We start from the raw sequence: 15,527 nt of genomic DNA on the forward strand, positions 1-15,527 counted from the left end.
TACATCAAAATGCACATTGGTGTGGGTACAAGGGAGGAGTGTCTGCTTTCTGAAGAGGGGGGCGGGTTAGCTGTCTGCCACTAAGCGTGTCACGAAATGCCTATAACAAATTAAAGCAGGAATACAGGCGTGTTATGTTTGTGCACACACATACATGCCACATAGTTGTGTGTTCGGCTTCCCAGTGTGGAAGCCATTAAGTCAGCCCAGACAGAATGACAGCAGAGGGGGAAAAGGGGTGCAAAAAAACAAACAAACAAAAAGAAAACCAAAGATGACTGCTGGACTGCAGGAGTGATTCAGGCGGCTAACTTTTATCGGCTGGTTAGCATGTGAAAAAAAAAAAAATCTAAATCAACTTGAAGCCTTACTGGCATGCTCAAAGCCTGTCTGCATGCGTCGGAAGAGCCGGAGCCTCCACTCCCAAGCTTTTAGCTGGCGCTCACGGTCAGATCCCTCCCGCTCACCGGGACCCTCATTCCGCACCTGGGGCTGTAGCTCCAACACTCGCTGCTCGGCCTCCTGCACCAGAGTGGCCAAATGAACCGCTCGGCCCTCCAGACTCACAACTAAGAGGGAAACACAGTGAGAGGGGGAATGTCAGCAGATAATTTTAGTATCAAAACAAGAAGCATTTTATCACACGAGACTCTTTTATTGCCAAACCAAATACATGATCTCTGTCCCACGAACAGGGGATAGAGATCATTCTCATGTTTGGGTATTATTATTATTATTATTTGATATGTGAATGTTTCCATGAAGAAAAACATGTTCTAAATTATTTACACTGTATTTTATTAAGAGATTGGACGATGCGCAGGCTTAGATAGCGCTAGAAACCCATCTGTCGCCCGCAACGGTGCAAATTTCTTATGAAGGCCGCTCTCTTGCTCCCTTTTTTTAATGCCTTTGTTTGCCCAAAATACTGCGGCAGATTCCACAATAAACAGCATTTAATATAATTAAGCAGTCTCTCTTTTGGGCAATGACATCACCTCGAAAATGACACCAAAAATGGGGCAATGAAAGTGAGAGGGGTGAGAGAGGGAGGAGTGCTCTTCATGTGCGGTTAGAGGGGAAAACAAAACGGTGGGAACGTGCATGGGCATCGCTTTAAAGCGCCATTGTAAAAGCTATTTTTCTGCAAATGTGCGGAAAAAAGTCAACTAAAACTATAATAACGCCACAGGCTGCTAGGACCAGAAGATACTTTCCAAAAAGGGGAGAGGGGTTTCAAAGGCATCGCTAGAGCAGACGAGCTGTAACCCAGGGCCGAGCGGTCGCTCATAGTGACCGGTGGTGTTAACGCAGAGATCAACGGTGCTCCGATTTGCAAATGCATCGCTGTAGATCGTACAAATCAAATTACAGGACAAGTGACGTAAAGCTGCTAAAGGTCAAAGAGGACAGCGAGATACTGTACTCCTCCTGCAAGCGGCTGGTCATTTCTTGGAGTGTTTGGGACCGGTGTGTGTCTATGTTTAGTCTGTGTGGTCTGTGTTTGTTCATTGTAGATTCCACTGTTGAGCGTTAGATTCCACTGTTGACAGTAAGTTTAAAGCTCCGTGTCAAAATGTCCATCTGGGTGTTTAATTCTGCGGCTCTCTCTGTGTCTCCTCGGTGGCTGGGAGCTTCTCTTTTTCAACCTTGAGCGTCTCTTCTGGGTGTCACCTCTGTCGTACTCTGCAGACACTCATGTGAAAACTTGAAGGCAGTTCTTTGCTTTTATTTTTTTTAAAGGGATTACGTGAAGGTCAGGGTCGAATTAGGTTAGGACAGAATTATTACTGAGGATCCTTGGACATGGACTATAGCTTGGATGGAAACAATCAAAATAATAATAATAACAATATTGGTTCACGTTGATTTATAATTCCAGCTCCTCTGGGCTTAGAAAAAGGCCCAGAAGCTGTCATGAATGTGTATGTGTGTCTTGATTTGTCCTTATTTCACATTAAGGCTTTGTCTTGTTGAGAGCCACTAAGGGATTAATAGTGTGAAGATGAAGTTGCTTTTGAGAGCGTGTTTGTCTTTGCCTGTCCTTGTCTCTCTGGTAACCACACACTGTGTAGTCAAGCATGGCAATAACAATAAGCGCCATAATCAATTCCTTTTAAAGTTCAAGGAAAAGTCTGCATCATCTATTGCGTCAATTATCCTCAGTTGGCGTTTTGAGCATGTTCTCGAAAAAACAAAGCTTTGACTTTCATTATGTCCCGTCGTTTGCTTCGTTTGTTTCTCTATTTATGTCTTTTTGCGGACAGCGCGCACGGCCCGCTGTCTCGTGAGTTATTGGGGTTCTGGAGAGAGAGCACAATCAAACACTAAACTTTAGTAAACACCACTTTCCATTCAAGTGTTTTCAATTTAATGATACCTTTATAAGACGTCTGGCTCGGTTCTTGAAAAAAATGAAGTGTGTGTTTGTGTGTGTGTGTAAGTGTAAGTACAAACACAAACAGCCTAGGAGCCTTACTGGCGAGTTGTAATCATTAACAGAGGAAGGCGGCGGCGGCTCACCAGATCACAAACAATTAAAAGTGCTTACGCAGATGACTAATATTGCATCACAATGGCTGCCCCTCTGTTGCCTCTAATATGTTTTCACTGGCAGCAGAAAGCAGAAATAGATGTGTGAAACTGTCAGTAGAGTGAGGATAAATCCATTACTGGTGTGAATGAAAGGAGACTGTGTAATGTTTTAACACCTGCAGTTGATTTACATGACGCTGATATTGCTGGTTCAATACAACAGTTCTCCCTTAATCAAACGCCACCCTCTGCCTTGGCTACTTGGCATGAGAGGACACGGAAGACATTTGAGAAACGATAACAGGTTGGTTGTGTCTGTAACAGAAGATGAGAAACACACGGTTTTGGAGCCAGAGGTACCCGCAGAGGTTCAGGGAGAGAAAAGACCGAAACTACAGCACAGCGATGAATGCACTGAGATCGAAAGAGAGAAAAGAACACAATCTCTCATCATTCACACCTTTATGGTAGTTTCTAAGCTTGCTGCAATCCAAAATCAGCAAAGCTGATTAGAAAGCAGCAGTATATTGCTTTCCCCCGGTGTAACAGAGGGAAATCCCACTTTCAGAGTGTCGCTGACTTCTGATCATTTCCCTGGGAGAAGCGCTCCCCTGACTTCAAAGCTCTTACTGAAGTGGCGCTTGTAATTTCCAGTCTCCAGTGTGGGAGCAGAGCACAAATTAAGCCTCCAGAACTAATTAAAACCGTCATGATAAGCTGTCTGCTCGAGGCAAAGACACAAAACCTAATGACAATTGCCTCTGCAGCAGCGTCTCGATTTGTTTTGAGTACACAGAAGTGAGTGCTCAGTTCAAGTGCACGCAGGCAAAGAGGAAGGCTTGAGTTCAAGCTGGGGAAACGCCAAGTCCAAGACAGGTTTATGCTCATATTCTAACTGTAACTGTCTAATTCTTGTTTTCACATGTGTGTGTGTGTGTGTGTGTTTAGATCCTATTCCAACAAAAGAAAAACATTCTTCTTATTTCATAAAAAGATCACGTGGAAAATAATGCACAGGTTTTCTCTTCCCACCGTTTAAAAATACTAAATTTATACATTTGTTTTGTAGGTTAATTCCTGCAACTTTAATTTCAGTGAGCACCAGACTGCACGCGCATGTGTTTATGCAGTATTATAACACTATGAAAAGATGAAACTTTATTTGTTTTGTTAACATTATCGTGAGCTTAAACCATCACTACCAGCAGGTACGCTCTGCTTCTCTACTCACAGTGGGGGCTCTCCTTGGCACCGGCTCGCAGCAGAAGCTTAGCCATGGGCACATTATTGGTCATGATGGCGATATCAAGGGGCAGGAGCCCCTCGCTGTTAGGAGTGTTGAGATCCAGCTCCTCCAGACTGTACTGTGAGAGAAGGAGCTGTACCAGGTCCAACTCTTGATGTTCCACTGCCTCAAAAAGAGCTTCGTTACTCTGAAACTGTAATAATGAATGTTAGGAATGAATAAAAATGAATAGGAAAGTTCTTTGCAGTGCAAACATGGAAAACGCCATTTTTCTTCATGCTTTCTGTGTTGCTATACAGTAAATAGATATTTGGGTGTGCAACGCCAATACCTGAGACTATTCAAGTCTACGTGTTTTCCCCGACTATTTTTAGATTACAATGTTCCTGGGCTTATTATTTTTTCCCTCTCCCTCGCTCTCTGACTTACTATGGTGGTTTTGCGGAGCCTCTCCTTGTCTCCTCCCCGTCCTGACACCACACTGTCCTCCAGAGCAGGGGGGTTGGTGCCCACGCGGAACTTTCCAGACAAATTGCGGTAAAGGCGGCGAGCAGCGCTCGGTGAGGACAAGCTGGCAGACTTGCGAGCCGAGACTGGCTGGTGGGCCTGGTCCCCTCTCATGGGCTGCGTCATTTTGGCCGAGTCAGCCCTATGGGAAAGATGGATGCATGGGAGACATGAGTGATAGGTGGGAGTAAGAAACAGAATCTGACATCTGGTACGATACATCACGCTGTAGGAGAAAGAGGGGAAAGAAAAGGTGCTGAGTACAAAATTCACTATGTGTTCGCTTCTCAAGTCTACCATAATATCTTACATCTTTGGGAAAGGTCACTGAAGTCATGACCAGCTGCTATAGCAATAGAGGAACAAAATACAAGGGAAGCAGAAACAAGCATTTTAGTTTACACTTACAGGTTTATCGAGATTCTACTTTATAAAATCAGTTTCTGCTTATAGAAACCAGCACATAAACTGCACAGCCGGCAGAAGGACCGGCGAGACCCCCATACAGAAGATAGGTCACATCAGTGGCAATGCATGCAACACTGATTGCTTAGAATGAGGGTTGCAAATTGGCTTGCAGACACACATCTGTGGGCAGTGCTAAAGCAACGTAATTAGTGCACTTTGTACGAGATTTGTCTATCAACTCAGAAGCTGATGCCGAGCTTCACTTTGCGGCCTAATTAACGCTAAGCTCTGTTATATTACCCAGTGGGAGTGGGGGCTAAAACACCAACGATCGAAAGCATGGTGATACATTACACTGATTTGCCAGATGGGCACCATGCTGACATTATCAGCTCTTACTCGCAGGTGGTGCACAGTCATCCTAAACTGGCAATGCCAGCCTTGGTAGCCGGTTTGCCAACGCTGCTCTGCAATATCATACGTTAGTCAAAAAGATCATCATCTCTTGCTGATGGTTTCTTGGCATGACTGGTATGAAGATTATACTGTTCCCTCTCCATTTTGCCATGGGAACTATGTGGACGGCAGTGTGTTTCTGGGGAGAGTCTGGCATGTAGCGCTCTCACACACTCAGCTGCTGAAGGAAATGTCATCAGGACTCTCCGGGCGCTGGTGATAAACTCTGTGTCGGGTCCCACCAAAGAGAAGCAGAGAGATAACTGAATTCCTCAAGGACGCCTTTTCAGCAGCCCTAGCTCTTGTTTAGTACACCTCTCCCGATATCTTATGAACTTGTTCCTCCTCTAATCATCTCCTCCCCACTCCGTCTAACGCCTACCCTTCTTTCTATTGCTGTTTCACTCTTACTCTTTATCCCCGTACTGTTTATATTTCCCAGTATTTCCCAAATTCTCTCCACACTGTCATCACCATGATTCAACACTTAATCCCGCATGTTTATAAACAACTAATTATCCGCTAATTGTCCACGCTGATTATTAAATAAACAAGTAGGTTTCCATGTGAGGTGTAAGATAACAACTAAGCAAAAACTTAGTAAGTAGATGAGAAATTTAACTGTTGCCTTGCTTGGTTACCTCAAAAAATGCTCACTTGTTGGCAGCCACACTGAGAAACATCATCAGATAAATACTGGTGATGTTGTTAAAAAGAAAATGGTACTGGTTGAAGACACTACTGTAAATAAAGCTGTTAGTTTGGGCCATCTTGACACATGCCAAGAACAGATTTGCAAAGGTGAGAACATCTGTAGGAAAAATGTTATTTATACTCCCGCTCCACAATGGACGTGTGAGCCCAAATGAGTGTGCATACATACACACACTAACCCTCCCCCAACACACGTAGTTCGTACAACAGCTGACAGCGGCCTGCATTGTAGACTTTAAAGCGGGTCCAAGCCCCCGCAACAAGGCCTTTTTCACATGGCCAATACACCTAAAATACCCCCGATCCCCGTCCCTTCCCGCTCCGTCCCATCCATCTCCACTCCATCCCGTAATAGAGGCCTTATTTTAGACATCCTCGTGTTCCCGGCTGGGTCTAACCTATTCCAGGGTTCCAGATAAAGCGCGGCAGGTATTTGGAATAATTTTTCCATGGGCCTGGCCCGGAAGATAAAACAAGAGATATATTTGTAATGCGTGTGCTGGTATCCCATTTCAAAGAGAAAGCCCATTGGAATCCAGCTCCAGGCTTATTGTTATTTGCCTGAGATGGAACAGCCGACTTTTTTCTGTCGGCAGGATGGTGCCCCATCACTCTCTGACGACATTAGGGTGTGTGTAATGCGCTCTGTGTGTGTGCCCTGTGCTTTCAAAGGGATGTTGCATCCTACACATGAAATGGGGATGTCATTCCCCAATGACACAGCGCCCACACTAGAGAGAGAGAGAGATGAAACGTATAATGAATGGAGCCATTTAAAAATTATAAATAAATCAAATCAAATCCTAACAATTAAGCGTCACAGAAACAGAATCTATGATGAATGTATGTACGAACACCCTTGGAGAAACTATAGTACTGTGCAAAAGTCTTGAGCCATCTCTCATTTCAAGGAGCCAGACTTTGTTGTAAGGCTTTCTGACAGTCTTTCAACGTTTTTCTTTGGACATTGGCTGCTTTTTCACTCATTTTCAGTCCAGTCCTCCTGCCTGACCATTTTCATGTTTTTTTCCCCTCAGACAGCTACTTAACACTGACCTAACCCAAGGGATGAACCAGGGTTGTGTCCCACATAACAGACAACCTAGTGGAAAAAAGCATAATTTGTACTTGATGAAACAAAGTTATCAAAGATCTGACATAGGGCCTGAGAAATGCATCTGGTTCTTCAGAAGACCCATCTAATCTTCACAGTGGAAGGGTGGCTGTAAAAAAGCCACTCTTAGGAAAGGGAAGCAGGGAATAGGGCATCGAGGGCCGGTGTCCTGCAGGTTTTAGATGTGTCCTTTTTCCATTGCAGCTGATTTAAATGGCTAAATTACCTCCTCAACCTGTCTTGAAGTTCTCCAGAGGCCTGGTAATGAACTGATTCAGGTGTGTACACCCAGGGTGAGATCTAAAACCTGCAGGACACCGGCCCTCGAGGTCTGGAATTGGCTGGGCTAAGGTATGCCAAACTACACAAGAACAGAAATTTCTGGTTAAATCTGTCACGAGTCTATATGAAGGAAGGCAGGAGAGAGGTACAAAAGTGAAGGCCTAAAGCCATGTGTAAACACGGTAGAGGCTCAGTCATAGTTTAGGGCTCAGCCAGTGGTGTTGGAGATCTTTTCAAAGTTGATTAAATTATATGGGCTATTTTGAGACTTTTGCACAGTAGTTTAATCATACTGAATACTGATGACCTGTCTATCAGTGACCTTAGTGTTGACTGAACATGAATGCACGTGTTTGGGCAGCTCAGATAAATGCTGAAAAAAATCATTAAAACAACGAGTAGCATATTAAAACTGAAAAACTGACAGTTAAAGTTGGTGAAATTCACACTGATGCTGTTTCTGTTATAAAGTGGTAAATGCCAGGCATGTCCGCACCTTAAAGACCTCTAGGGCCCGGCAGTATGGCCCAAGAGAACAGTTTCTCCGACAATAAACATGAAGAACCAGATGTGCAAACTCAGACTCACAACACACAAATAACCATGCTTGAACCTACTTGAACTTGAACAAATCCAGACAGCGACTATTGCACACAATTTCCTACTGTTTTACCAGTTTTTGGGAAGCAGGAAGCAGTTGTTCTGGGAAACCAAAAGTCTCAACCTAAAAGCCAAGCTCCACGCTTGGCTCTTGATCAGTGCCACATCAAATACACCGAGCATGCTGCTGTGAACATCTATTAGGCCCACAAAAAAAATTAACACCCCCAAGTTGCAAACACACGTACATGCAGCATCCGCTTTATCAAACCATATCAAAAACAGCTTGGGCCTCCAGTCAGTGAGTCACATGTAAACAGAAACTTCACAAACACAGGGACACGGAGTCTAGACATTCACTTACTGTTTGACCGAAAGTCAAGATGGGAAAAACTATTATTTAAAGAAATGGTAAATAATTGTCAGTTAAAGCATTTGGGAGCCAACCGTAAACACGCAAATACCAGCATTTGTGTGCAGAAGGGCGTTTCACTGAACCTGGTAGCAGAATGGATAAACAGCAACTTCAATGAATCCATCCAACCGGGGGTGACAGATTCACCCATCCTCTCAATAATAATAATAATAATAATGTATTTTCTAGCAATCAATCTACCCGCAGCCACAACAGCTGTTCTTGTTCTGGTGGTTCAGTCTTGTGAGATTTGGGAATGAAAACACGTTCCCTCTCCCTCACCAGCTTTGATTCCGACACATTTTTGCTGTTCCCCTCTCTTCCTTTGTTTCCCCGTCTTTCACACACAATTAGTTTACCTCCTCTTCTTGTCACATAGTAACACGTTTTTGCCATTAGCTGCGCAAGTAACTCGGGGAAAAATTCAAAACAGTTGCTCGGATGTTTGTAACGAGGTAATGCACAAATAGTTAGGACAAATAGGAACGAGAATGCAAGAAGAAAAATGTTGTTGGCCACTGCTTTGTATTCCTATAAACACAGATAATGTCAAGATAAACTGGAAACAGTGGAAAATCTCTTTATATAACCACAATTTGCTATTGCAAAGTATGCATGTGCGTACATACGTGCCAGAAAAGGACATTACAGAGAGTGCTGCTCAAATTAGCTACAGCAGCACAAAGGAGGATCTATTGACAGTGAGGAGCAGACTACATAATTGCAGTAAAGCAAAGAGAACAGTACAAATAGATATGGACAGTGCTGTTTAAAAGGTTTGCCCTTAAAAGAGGCCCAGTATGCTACCTAAGGAGCAAACAGTCATTTGTTTTCCTTTCTTTCTTAAAATCACCTTAACATCCCTCTCTATCTCCATCCACACCCTCTCCCACTTCTCTCGCCCCCTTTTCCCACTCAACCCATCAAGGCCATCCAGTCCCAGTGTCTTCACCTTCAGTCTCCAATGCCACTCGCTCAAACTCCTTACTATGGCTAGTCAACTCCTACGAGAGCACATTAATGTGATTCCTGTTTGGCGGTGTACTTCTAACTGAAATTACTACATATTACTCGACGTGTATAAGGTGATTGTCTCGACAAAATAACTGGAGGCGGATGGATGGGTAGAGAAAGATGCAGAAATGGCAATAAGCAGCAGCAGAAGGACGGCGCTTGGGGAAAACAAGGTGGCGGGGAGTGAGGGAGGTATACGGGCGAAAGGAGAAAGTCACACAAACTCGTGCGCTCGCTCACACGCGCAAACACACACATACACAGAGTACGCTGGCTGCTCTAAATGTGGCTTGTAGAAGGAAATTCTGAAATCTGAGTCTTGGCACCAGACAGGCTGGAAGCAGCCAGGCTGCTAGAGGGAGAGCGAGAGAGAGAGTGAGAGAGAAAGTGGGGTTGGGTGGGAGGGAGGGTGGGTGGGCGGATTGGGAGGACGAGGGGAGTATTGCTAGAATTGCCTTGGCTCTTATCAGCTTATAGGCAACATGAGGCCACTGCAACACTCAGCCACATGCAGCCCCTCGTGCATACCGCATGATTTTGCAGAGACGATCAGAACAAGTCTACGACTCTTTTGGGTCAGAGTCTGTGTGTGAGGATTTACTGAGGGATGTATCAAGTGTGTGCATCCATTAAAAATAAAACACTTTTTTTTACAGTAATTCTTAAGGCAGAGTCAAATGTGGGTGGAATATCATTCCTGATATGCATTCAAAAAGAGGTCAAGTGGCCTGTAAGCAGCGCACCCAAGATTTGTAGTATATTAGAATGAAGTCATTGAGATGACAAACAGCACTGATAAGTGCAGAGTAAACATTGCTGTGTTTAATGAAGGGCTGCAGACAGCAACACTGAGTCTGGATTCTGCTGCGGATTCTGTTGTTTACATTAGAATAACACTGCAGCTTCAACTTTCCCGTTTTCATAATCTAGAGGCGCTACCTCATATATCACTGTTCTTGTAAAGTGGTATTTATTTGGTATTGTTAGCTCTGAGTGAGTCAGGGCTGCATTCTTGTAACCTATCTCGCACGGAGATAAAATCCGGGAAACTTGACTGTGATGAGCCCAAGTCTGTGCCGCCAACTGATACACGTCTGGTGTAACAGTCAAACAATTACTGAGCAGAAAAACAATTCACCACATGTAACTTACTTTCACATGTGTGCATATTTATTAAGCTGCCACAAAACCGTGCTTCATCCTCCCTCATTTTCTTTTTCTCATTTCTGCTTTTTCCACTCTTTTTTCCTCGCTTTCTCTTCTCCTCCCTTGGGAGAGTGGCAGAGAAGGGCTAGGCGGTCTGCTGTATGTTTAACCTTTGAAGTGGGCCTGCTGTGCCGAGCAAGGCCTGCCACCTGTTGGCTCTGTGTGTGCGCATGTGTTATGTGTGTGTGTGTGTACGCAGAGGTAAATCTCTCTAATTTTGATGAGCAGAGACAACAGCGGAGTCACCATGGGGATGTGATGTGGCGGGCGGTGGCCGACGTTCTCAGGAGGGAATGGGGGTGGACTTGCAAGGTGGGATCACCCACACACAAACATACACAAAACCCCCTCCCCTGTCAGAGGCTTGGTGACACTGTGTCTCCCACGGCGATCGTGGGTCCAGCCTGGGTGGCTCCAGACCTTCTGTATGTCTCTCAGTATGCATGTGTGTGTCTGAGTGTGTGTGTTTGTGTGTGACACCAATGGGGTTCCTGCCTGGGCCACCATATGCCACCCACCCAGCCAGAGAGAGGCTCTGGGCAGATGGGGGGGGGGGGAGACCCTCGGCGACTGAAGCCACCAGTTGGCTCATTCTCTCAGTCACACGCCGGTCGGGCGCCATGTTTAAAGTCCCACGGCTATTTATCTGGGCTAGGGATGGAGGGAGGTGGTCGGATGGGTGGGGAGACCATTCTTACTGTGATAGATGCTTTGTAAAAAATGATAACACACATTCTCACACACATGTGCACTGTCCAAACTGGATGGACAGATGAATGATAGAGAGGATGGAAACACGAATGACATCATTGTGAGTGTCTGTGTGTGTCTGTTTGAGAAAATCACACATATATTATTATTATCCTTTATTTATCCAGGTGAAAGAAATTTAACTCTCATTTCCGAGAAAGACCTGGCCATATGCGAAAACAAACAAAAATATTAAACGCTGCACTGTACGCACGCACACACACACACAACCACATGCAAAGACATTTCCATGACTACACAGTGTGCTGATAGAGGAGGCACAACATGTTTGTGTGAAACAGCGAGTTTGGTTGTGAAACAACGCCACGATGCCACAAGCCGCATCATTCACATTCCACAGTGTGTCCTCTCTCCTGTCTTCCTCACCTCACCTCCAACCAGTCACAACAGATGCGCATCCCTGAGCCTGGTTCTGCCAGAGTTTTCTTCCTGTTAAAAGGGAGTTTTTCCTTCCCACAGTCACCAAGCGCTTGCTCATAGGGGGTTGTCTGATTGTTGGGGTTTTCTCTGGAGGTGGAACACTAAACTGTGCATAGCAGGAACATTATTAAATAACAATATAAACATTGTTGATCATTTAACGGAGACAAAAATCTGATGATGTGAGATAAACTTGGCTACTGCTAGCTGAGTGAGAGCTGGAAAATGAAAAGGAGAAAAAAGAGCTAAGAACAAATCCACTGATTTGTAAGTAAATTCGACTCTTTCCTGATTTTCAGAGTGCAAATTATTTTCCAAGACTACTTTAAATGAGGGGGTATAGTTCCTCAAGACTTGGCTGATTGCATAATTTTATTAACCATGCGTGATTATACTCTAACTCTCTGCACACGTATGCACAAGGAGAAACCAACACACTGACGCTACACATTTCTCTCGCGCTCTATCCAAGCTCTCAGTCTAGTTTTTAGATCTTTTCACCACTCTCTCTTGCTGTCTCTTTCCATCATCTTTTCAATCTGTCTTTTCATCTACTTCAGTCTCAATCAGTCAACCTCTCTCCAGTTTTCTTCTCTCTCCTTCTCTTCTTACCTATTTCAGTCTTCTCTGACTTTCCCAACTTCACCGTTTAAGTCTCACTCCCTCCTTCCCATTACACTCCATCCCTACTCCAGTCTTTCTGTGCCTGCGTGCTGAGTTGAGGTTTGGAGTGGAAACTAGAGTATCAAGTCCGAGACACACAGGACAAGAGGGAGCCAGCCTCATAAATCTCCCTTAGCGCAGCCCACAGCATCCAGTCGGGATTGTGTATGAGTGTGCTGCTGGTGCACGCACGGCTGAGGCTGGACATATATGTTTATATGTATTTGACACAACATTGTTAATCTGCTCAAGTGCATTTTTTTGCAAGCGTGTCTTTTTCTTTCACGTGCTTTGTGTCCGTGTTTATGTATGAGCATGAATGTGTAAGCAACCTTGGACTTATTCAAAAGCAGAGCTAGCAGAAATTCTGCACCTGCATGTGGACCAGAATCTGTAGTCTCATCCCACCAACAACTCAACCTCAACAAATGAACCTTGCGGCTCAATATTCAGAGAAAATTCTTTCACGCATTAAAAATAGTGTACAAAAGTCACTCGCCTTTTTTCAACTTGTTTCCCCTTATTGATTTTTTTTTATGCTAGAGCAAATAGTATATATTTTTTGCTGCCATCTTAAAAAAAAGAAAGGAAAACTATCTGGACTTTGACTGGGCAACTGTAACCATGATTCTTTTCTTTTGTCAGCCATTCTATTGCAGATTAGCCTCTGCATTATGGCCGAACATCTCCACTTTGGTCTCATCTTTCTAAATGCCGTTGTTCCAGAAGTCTTGTGGTTTGTTCAGTTACAACTTTTCAAACCCAAGCTGTGCTGCCATGTTCTTTTTAAACAGAAGAAGCTTTCTCCTGGCAACCCTGTCAAACAAGCCACACTTGCTCAGCTGTTTTCTAATTGTACCGTCATGAAAGTTAACATGCTAAGTGAGGCCTGGAGTCTGACATGTAGCTGTTTGTTTTCTGGGGGATTTCTCTGAGGATTGGATGGTCTAACCTTGGGGTGAATTTGTGGAGTCCTCACTGCAGAATGATGGACTTCTATAATCTTTCTCAGATTAATGGGCAGCAATCACCACTTCTTTAAGATCCCTACAAACTGGCAAAACCTTTACTTTTATAAAGGTGCTGATGATCAATTAACCAAGTCATCTGATGGCTGCTACTCTTAACTCCTGCGGAGGCAGTAAACCTGTGTTAAGCTTTACTTTGATGCTGATGGCTGGTCACTTGCAAACACTTCAGGCTTTAGTTGCCTAGGTAACAGTTTGTATGTCAATTAACAGTATCTCACATTTTCATTAGTAGTCACTTCAATCGCTCATGTGGAAGCTTCTCTGAACCGTCTTACTCAGGTCCCACCTCTCCAGTGGTTCTTTTGCCCATAGTCACTTGAAGTTGCTCAACATTTCTCGCTCTCTCTGCAAATCACTTTGTGGGACGCAGCTTAAGGGCGTACTTAGCTTTGTTTTAGCTTGACTCTAGGCTCTATAATAGCTTCAACTATATGTGTGCAGTCCACACAGGGTTTAGCATAATTAGTTTCCACGTGTCAAAAGCTTTTCAGTGTTTAAAACAATTTAATTCAGTCACAGAGCAGGAATAAAGTGTCACACATTCCAACAGAAGCAGGAGTCCACCCCACTCAGCAGTGATTTTTAACAGATCTTTAACATGTTCCGATCAAAATTTCTAAAGAGAAAAATCACAGGCATTTATAACCTCCTCATTAGTCCGTTTCGTTTGAACTGACAGCTCTCGGCTACAGAAGAAAGGAGAAAAATTTACAGAGAGAACGAAAATAAAAAGGAAAAAGCGAGGAATAATAAATCAAATTAGAACCAAATGCGGCAAGTGGCACAATGTCCAAAACCACTTTACACCCGGGCCCCCTGAGCATTGTCCTCCTTTTACCACTAAGACTTTGGTGATTTCTTAGTACTCTTTTTTTATTCCCTTTGTACACATTTCATAAGGATTAACACTTGGTAGCTCCCATTCACCCCTACACACCCAAAACAGCGCTAAGTATTACAATATGTGTTTGCTCATGTATGTGTGTGAGCATGAATAAGAAGGAGATATTTGAGTTAATATATTGACCGAGGGATAGGGCAGGCCAGTTTCTCTCCTAACATCAAAGTTCAGACGTCATCCTCAGAGTGCCGTCAGCTTGGAGTGATTCCTGAAGACACGGTGGCACCAGGCAGAGCGGAGGGCCTTCGGGGGATTGAGAGAATTTAAGCCTTCTAGCGCACGCTGACTAAAAACACAAGACAATCAAACACTTTCTGGTGTCGTACCAACTGCGCTCCTTCCTTTTCCAACTTTAATTTGTGAAGTGGATATAGTTTGATTACCAAACGTGGATGTTTAAGTACTTATGTATAGAGTTTCCTCGCCACGAGTACTGCAGGGGAAATGTTTTGGGAAATAAAAACTGCTTGGCTGATAGACATGGCTGTTTCTCTATTGCACTCAAGGGTTTTGGTGAAGGGTTAGAACTGCCTCTCTGTCACTATTAGAGAATAAAGTAATGAAGACTTACTTGCCGGCCTAGTGTTGCATCAGAAGCAGTATCCCTTTACAGCTCCAGTATTAACTCTCAGACTCTACCAGATGTCTCCTGTGTTCACGTAATACACAAAAAACAAGATAGCAAATACGCACACCAGTGCTAATCAAGACACCCCCATGCGATCTCAGAGGTCTGAAGCCTGAGTTTGAATGCTGATCTCATTACATGAAACTTTGTTCATGTTTAATATTGTAACCATTGCAACCGTATACATTTTTTAAATAACGAAAAGCAGTCTTTTTATCTAAATAACAGATTTCCCCAAAGCCACCGTTTTAATTAAATATTCTGATTTCCATTGTATTTGCAGTGACTAGTAAAAGAAGATCAAATCAATCTTTGGCAATCATAAATTGTAACAGCTACCCTCTTATTTTGCCTTTAACACTTCTTAAAACTCTCACTCTCCACCCTCCTTCCACTATTTTCTCCAACCACATCCCCAGAGGCCATTTACTATGATTACCAATAACAATAACACTGCCATTATCTTTTACTATTGCATTTTCCCAAGGCTCTGCCAGCCTTTACAGACTTTAAGCTACAAAACGGCTCCCGTTTCAAGCTTGTATATGGGCTGCCTTGGCTCAGAATTCCCTTAATAGTCGCAGTTTGTTTGGGTATCTGACGTGAATCGACATAA

The 15,527-nt window shown here is 43.8% G+C and overlaps 1 protein-coding gene across 3 annotated transcripts in view; it reads right to left on the reverse strand.

Moving 5' to 3' along the window:
- ankfn1b (ankyrin repeat and fibronectin type III domain containing 1b) overlaps nt 1-15,527 on the reverse strand; it is a 52,475-nt gene that overhangs the window by 15,452 nt on the left and 21,496 nt on the right. For all 3 annotated transcript variants that reach the window (XM_085360664.1, XM_085360663.1, XM_085360661.1), the window contains exons 3-5: nt 4,211-4,430; nt 3,767-3,974; nt 372-569 (exon numbers count right to left, since the gene is read on the reverse strand). In XM_085360664.1, the coding sequence (XP_085216790.1) occupies nt 372-569; nt 3,767-3,974; nt 4,211-4,414 (610 nt within the window). In that variant the 5' untranslated portion in view covers nt 4,415-4,430. The remainder of the gene's footprint in view (nt 1-371; nt 570-3,766; nt 3,975-4,210; nt 4,431-15,527) is intronic.

The sequence above is a fragment of the Diplotaxodon limnothrissa genome, linkage group LG8, assembly GCF_057381915.1.
Source record: "Diplotaxodon limnothrissa isolate DT_005_m linkage group LG8, D_limnothrissa_male_GT1.1, whole genome shotgun sequence".
Lineage (NCBI taxonomy): Eukaryota > Metazoa > Chordata > Actinopteri > Cichliformes > Cichlidae > Diplotaxodon > Diplotaxodon limnothrissa.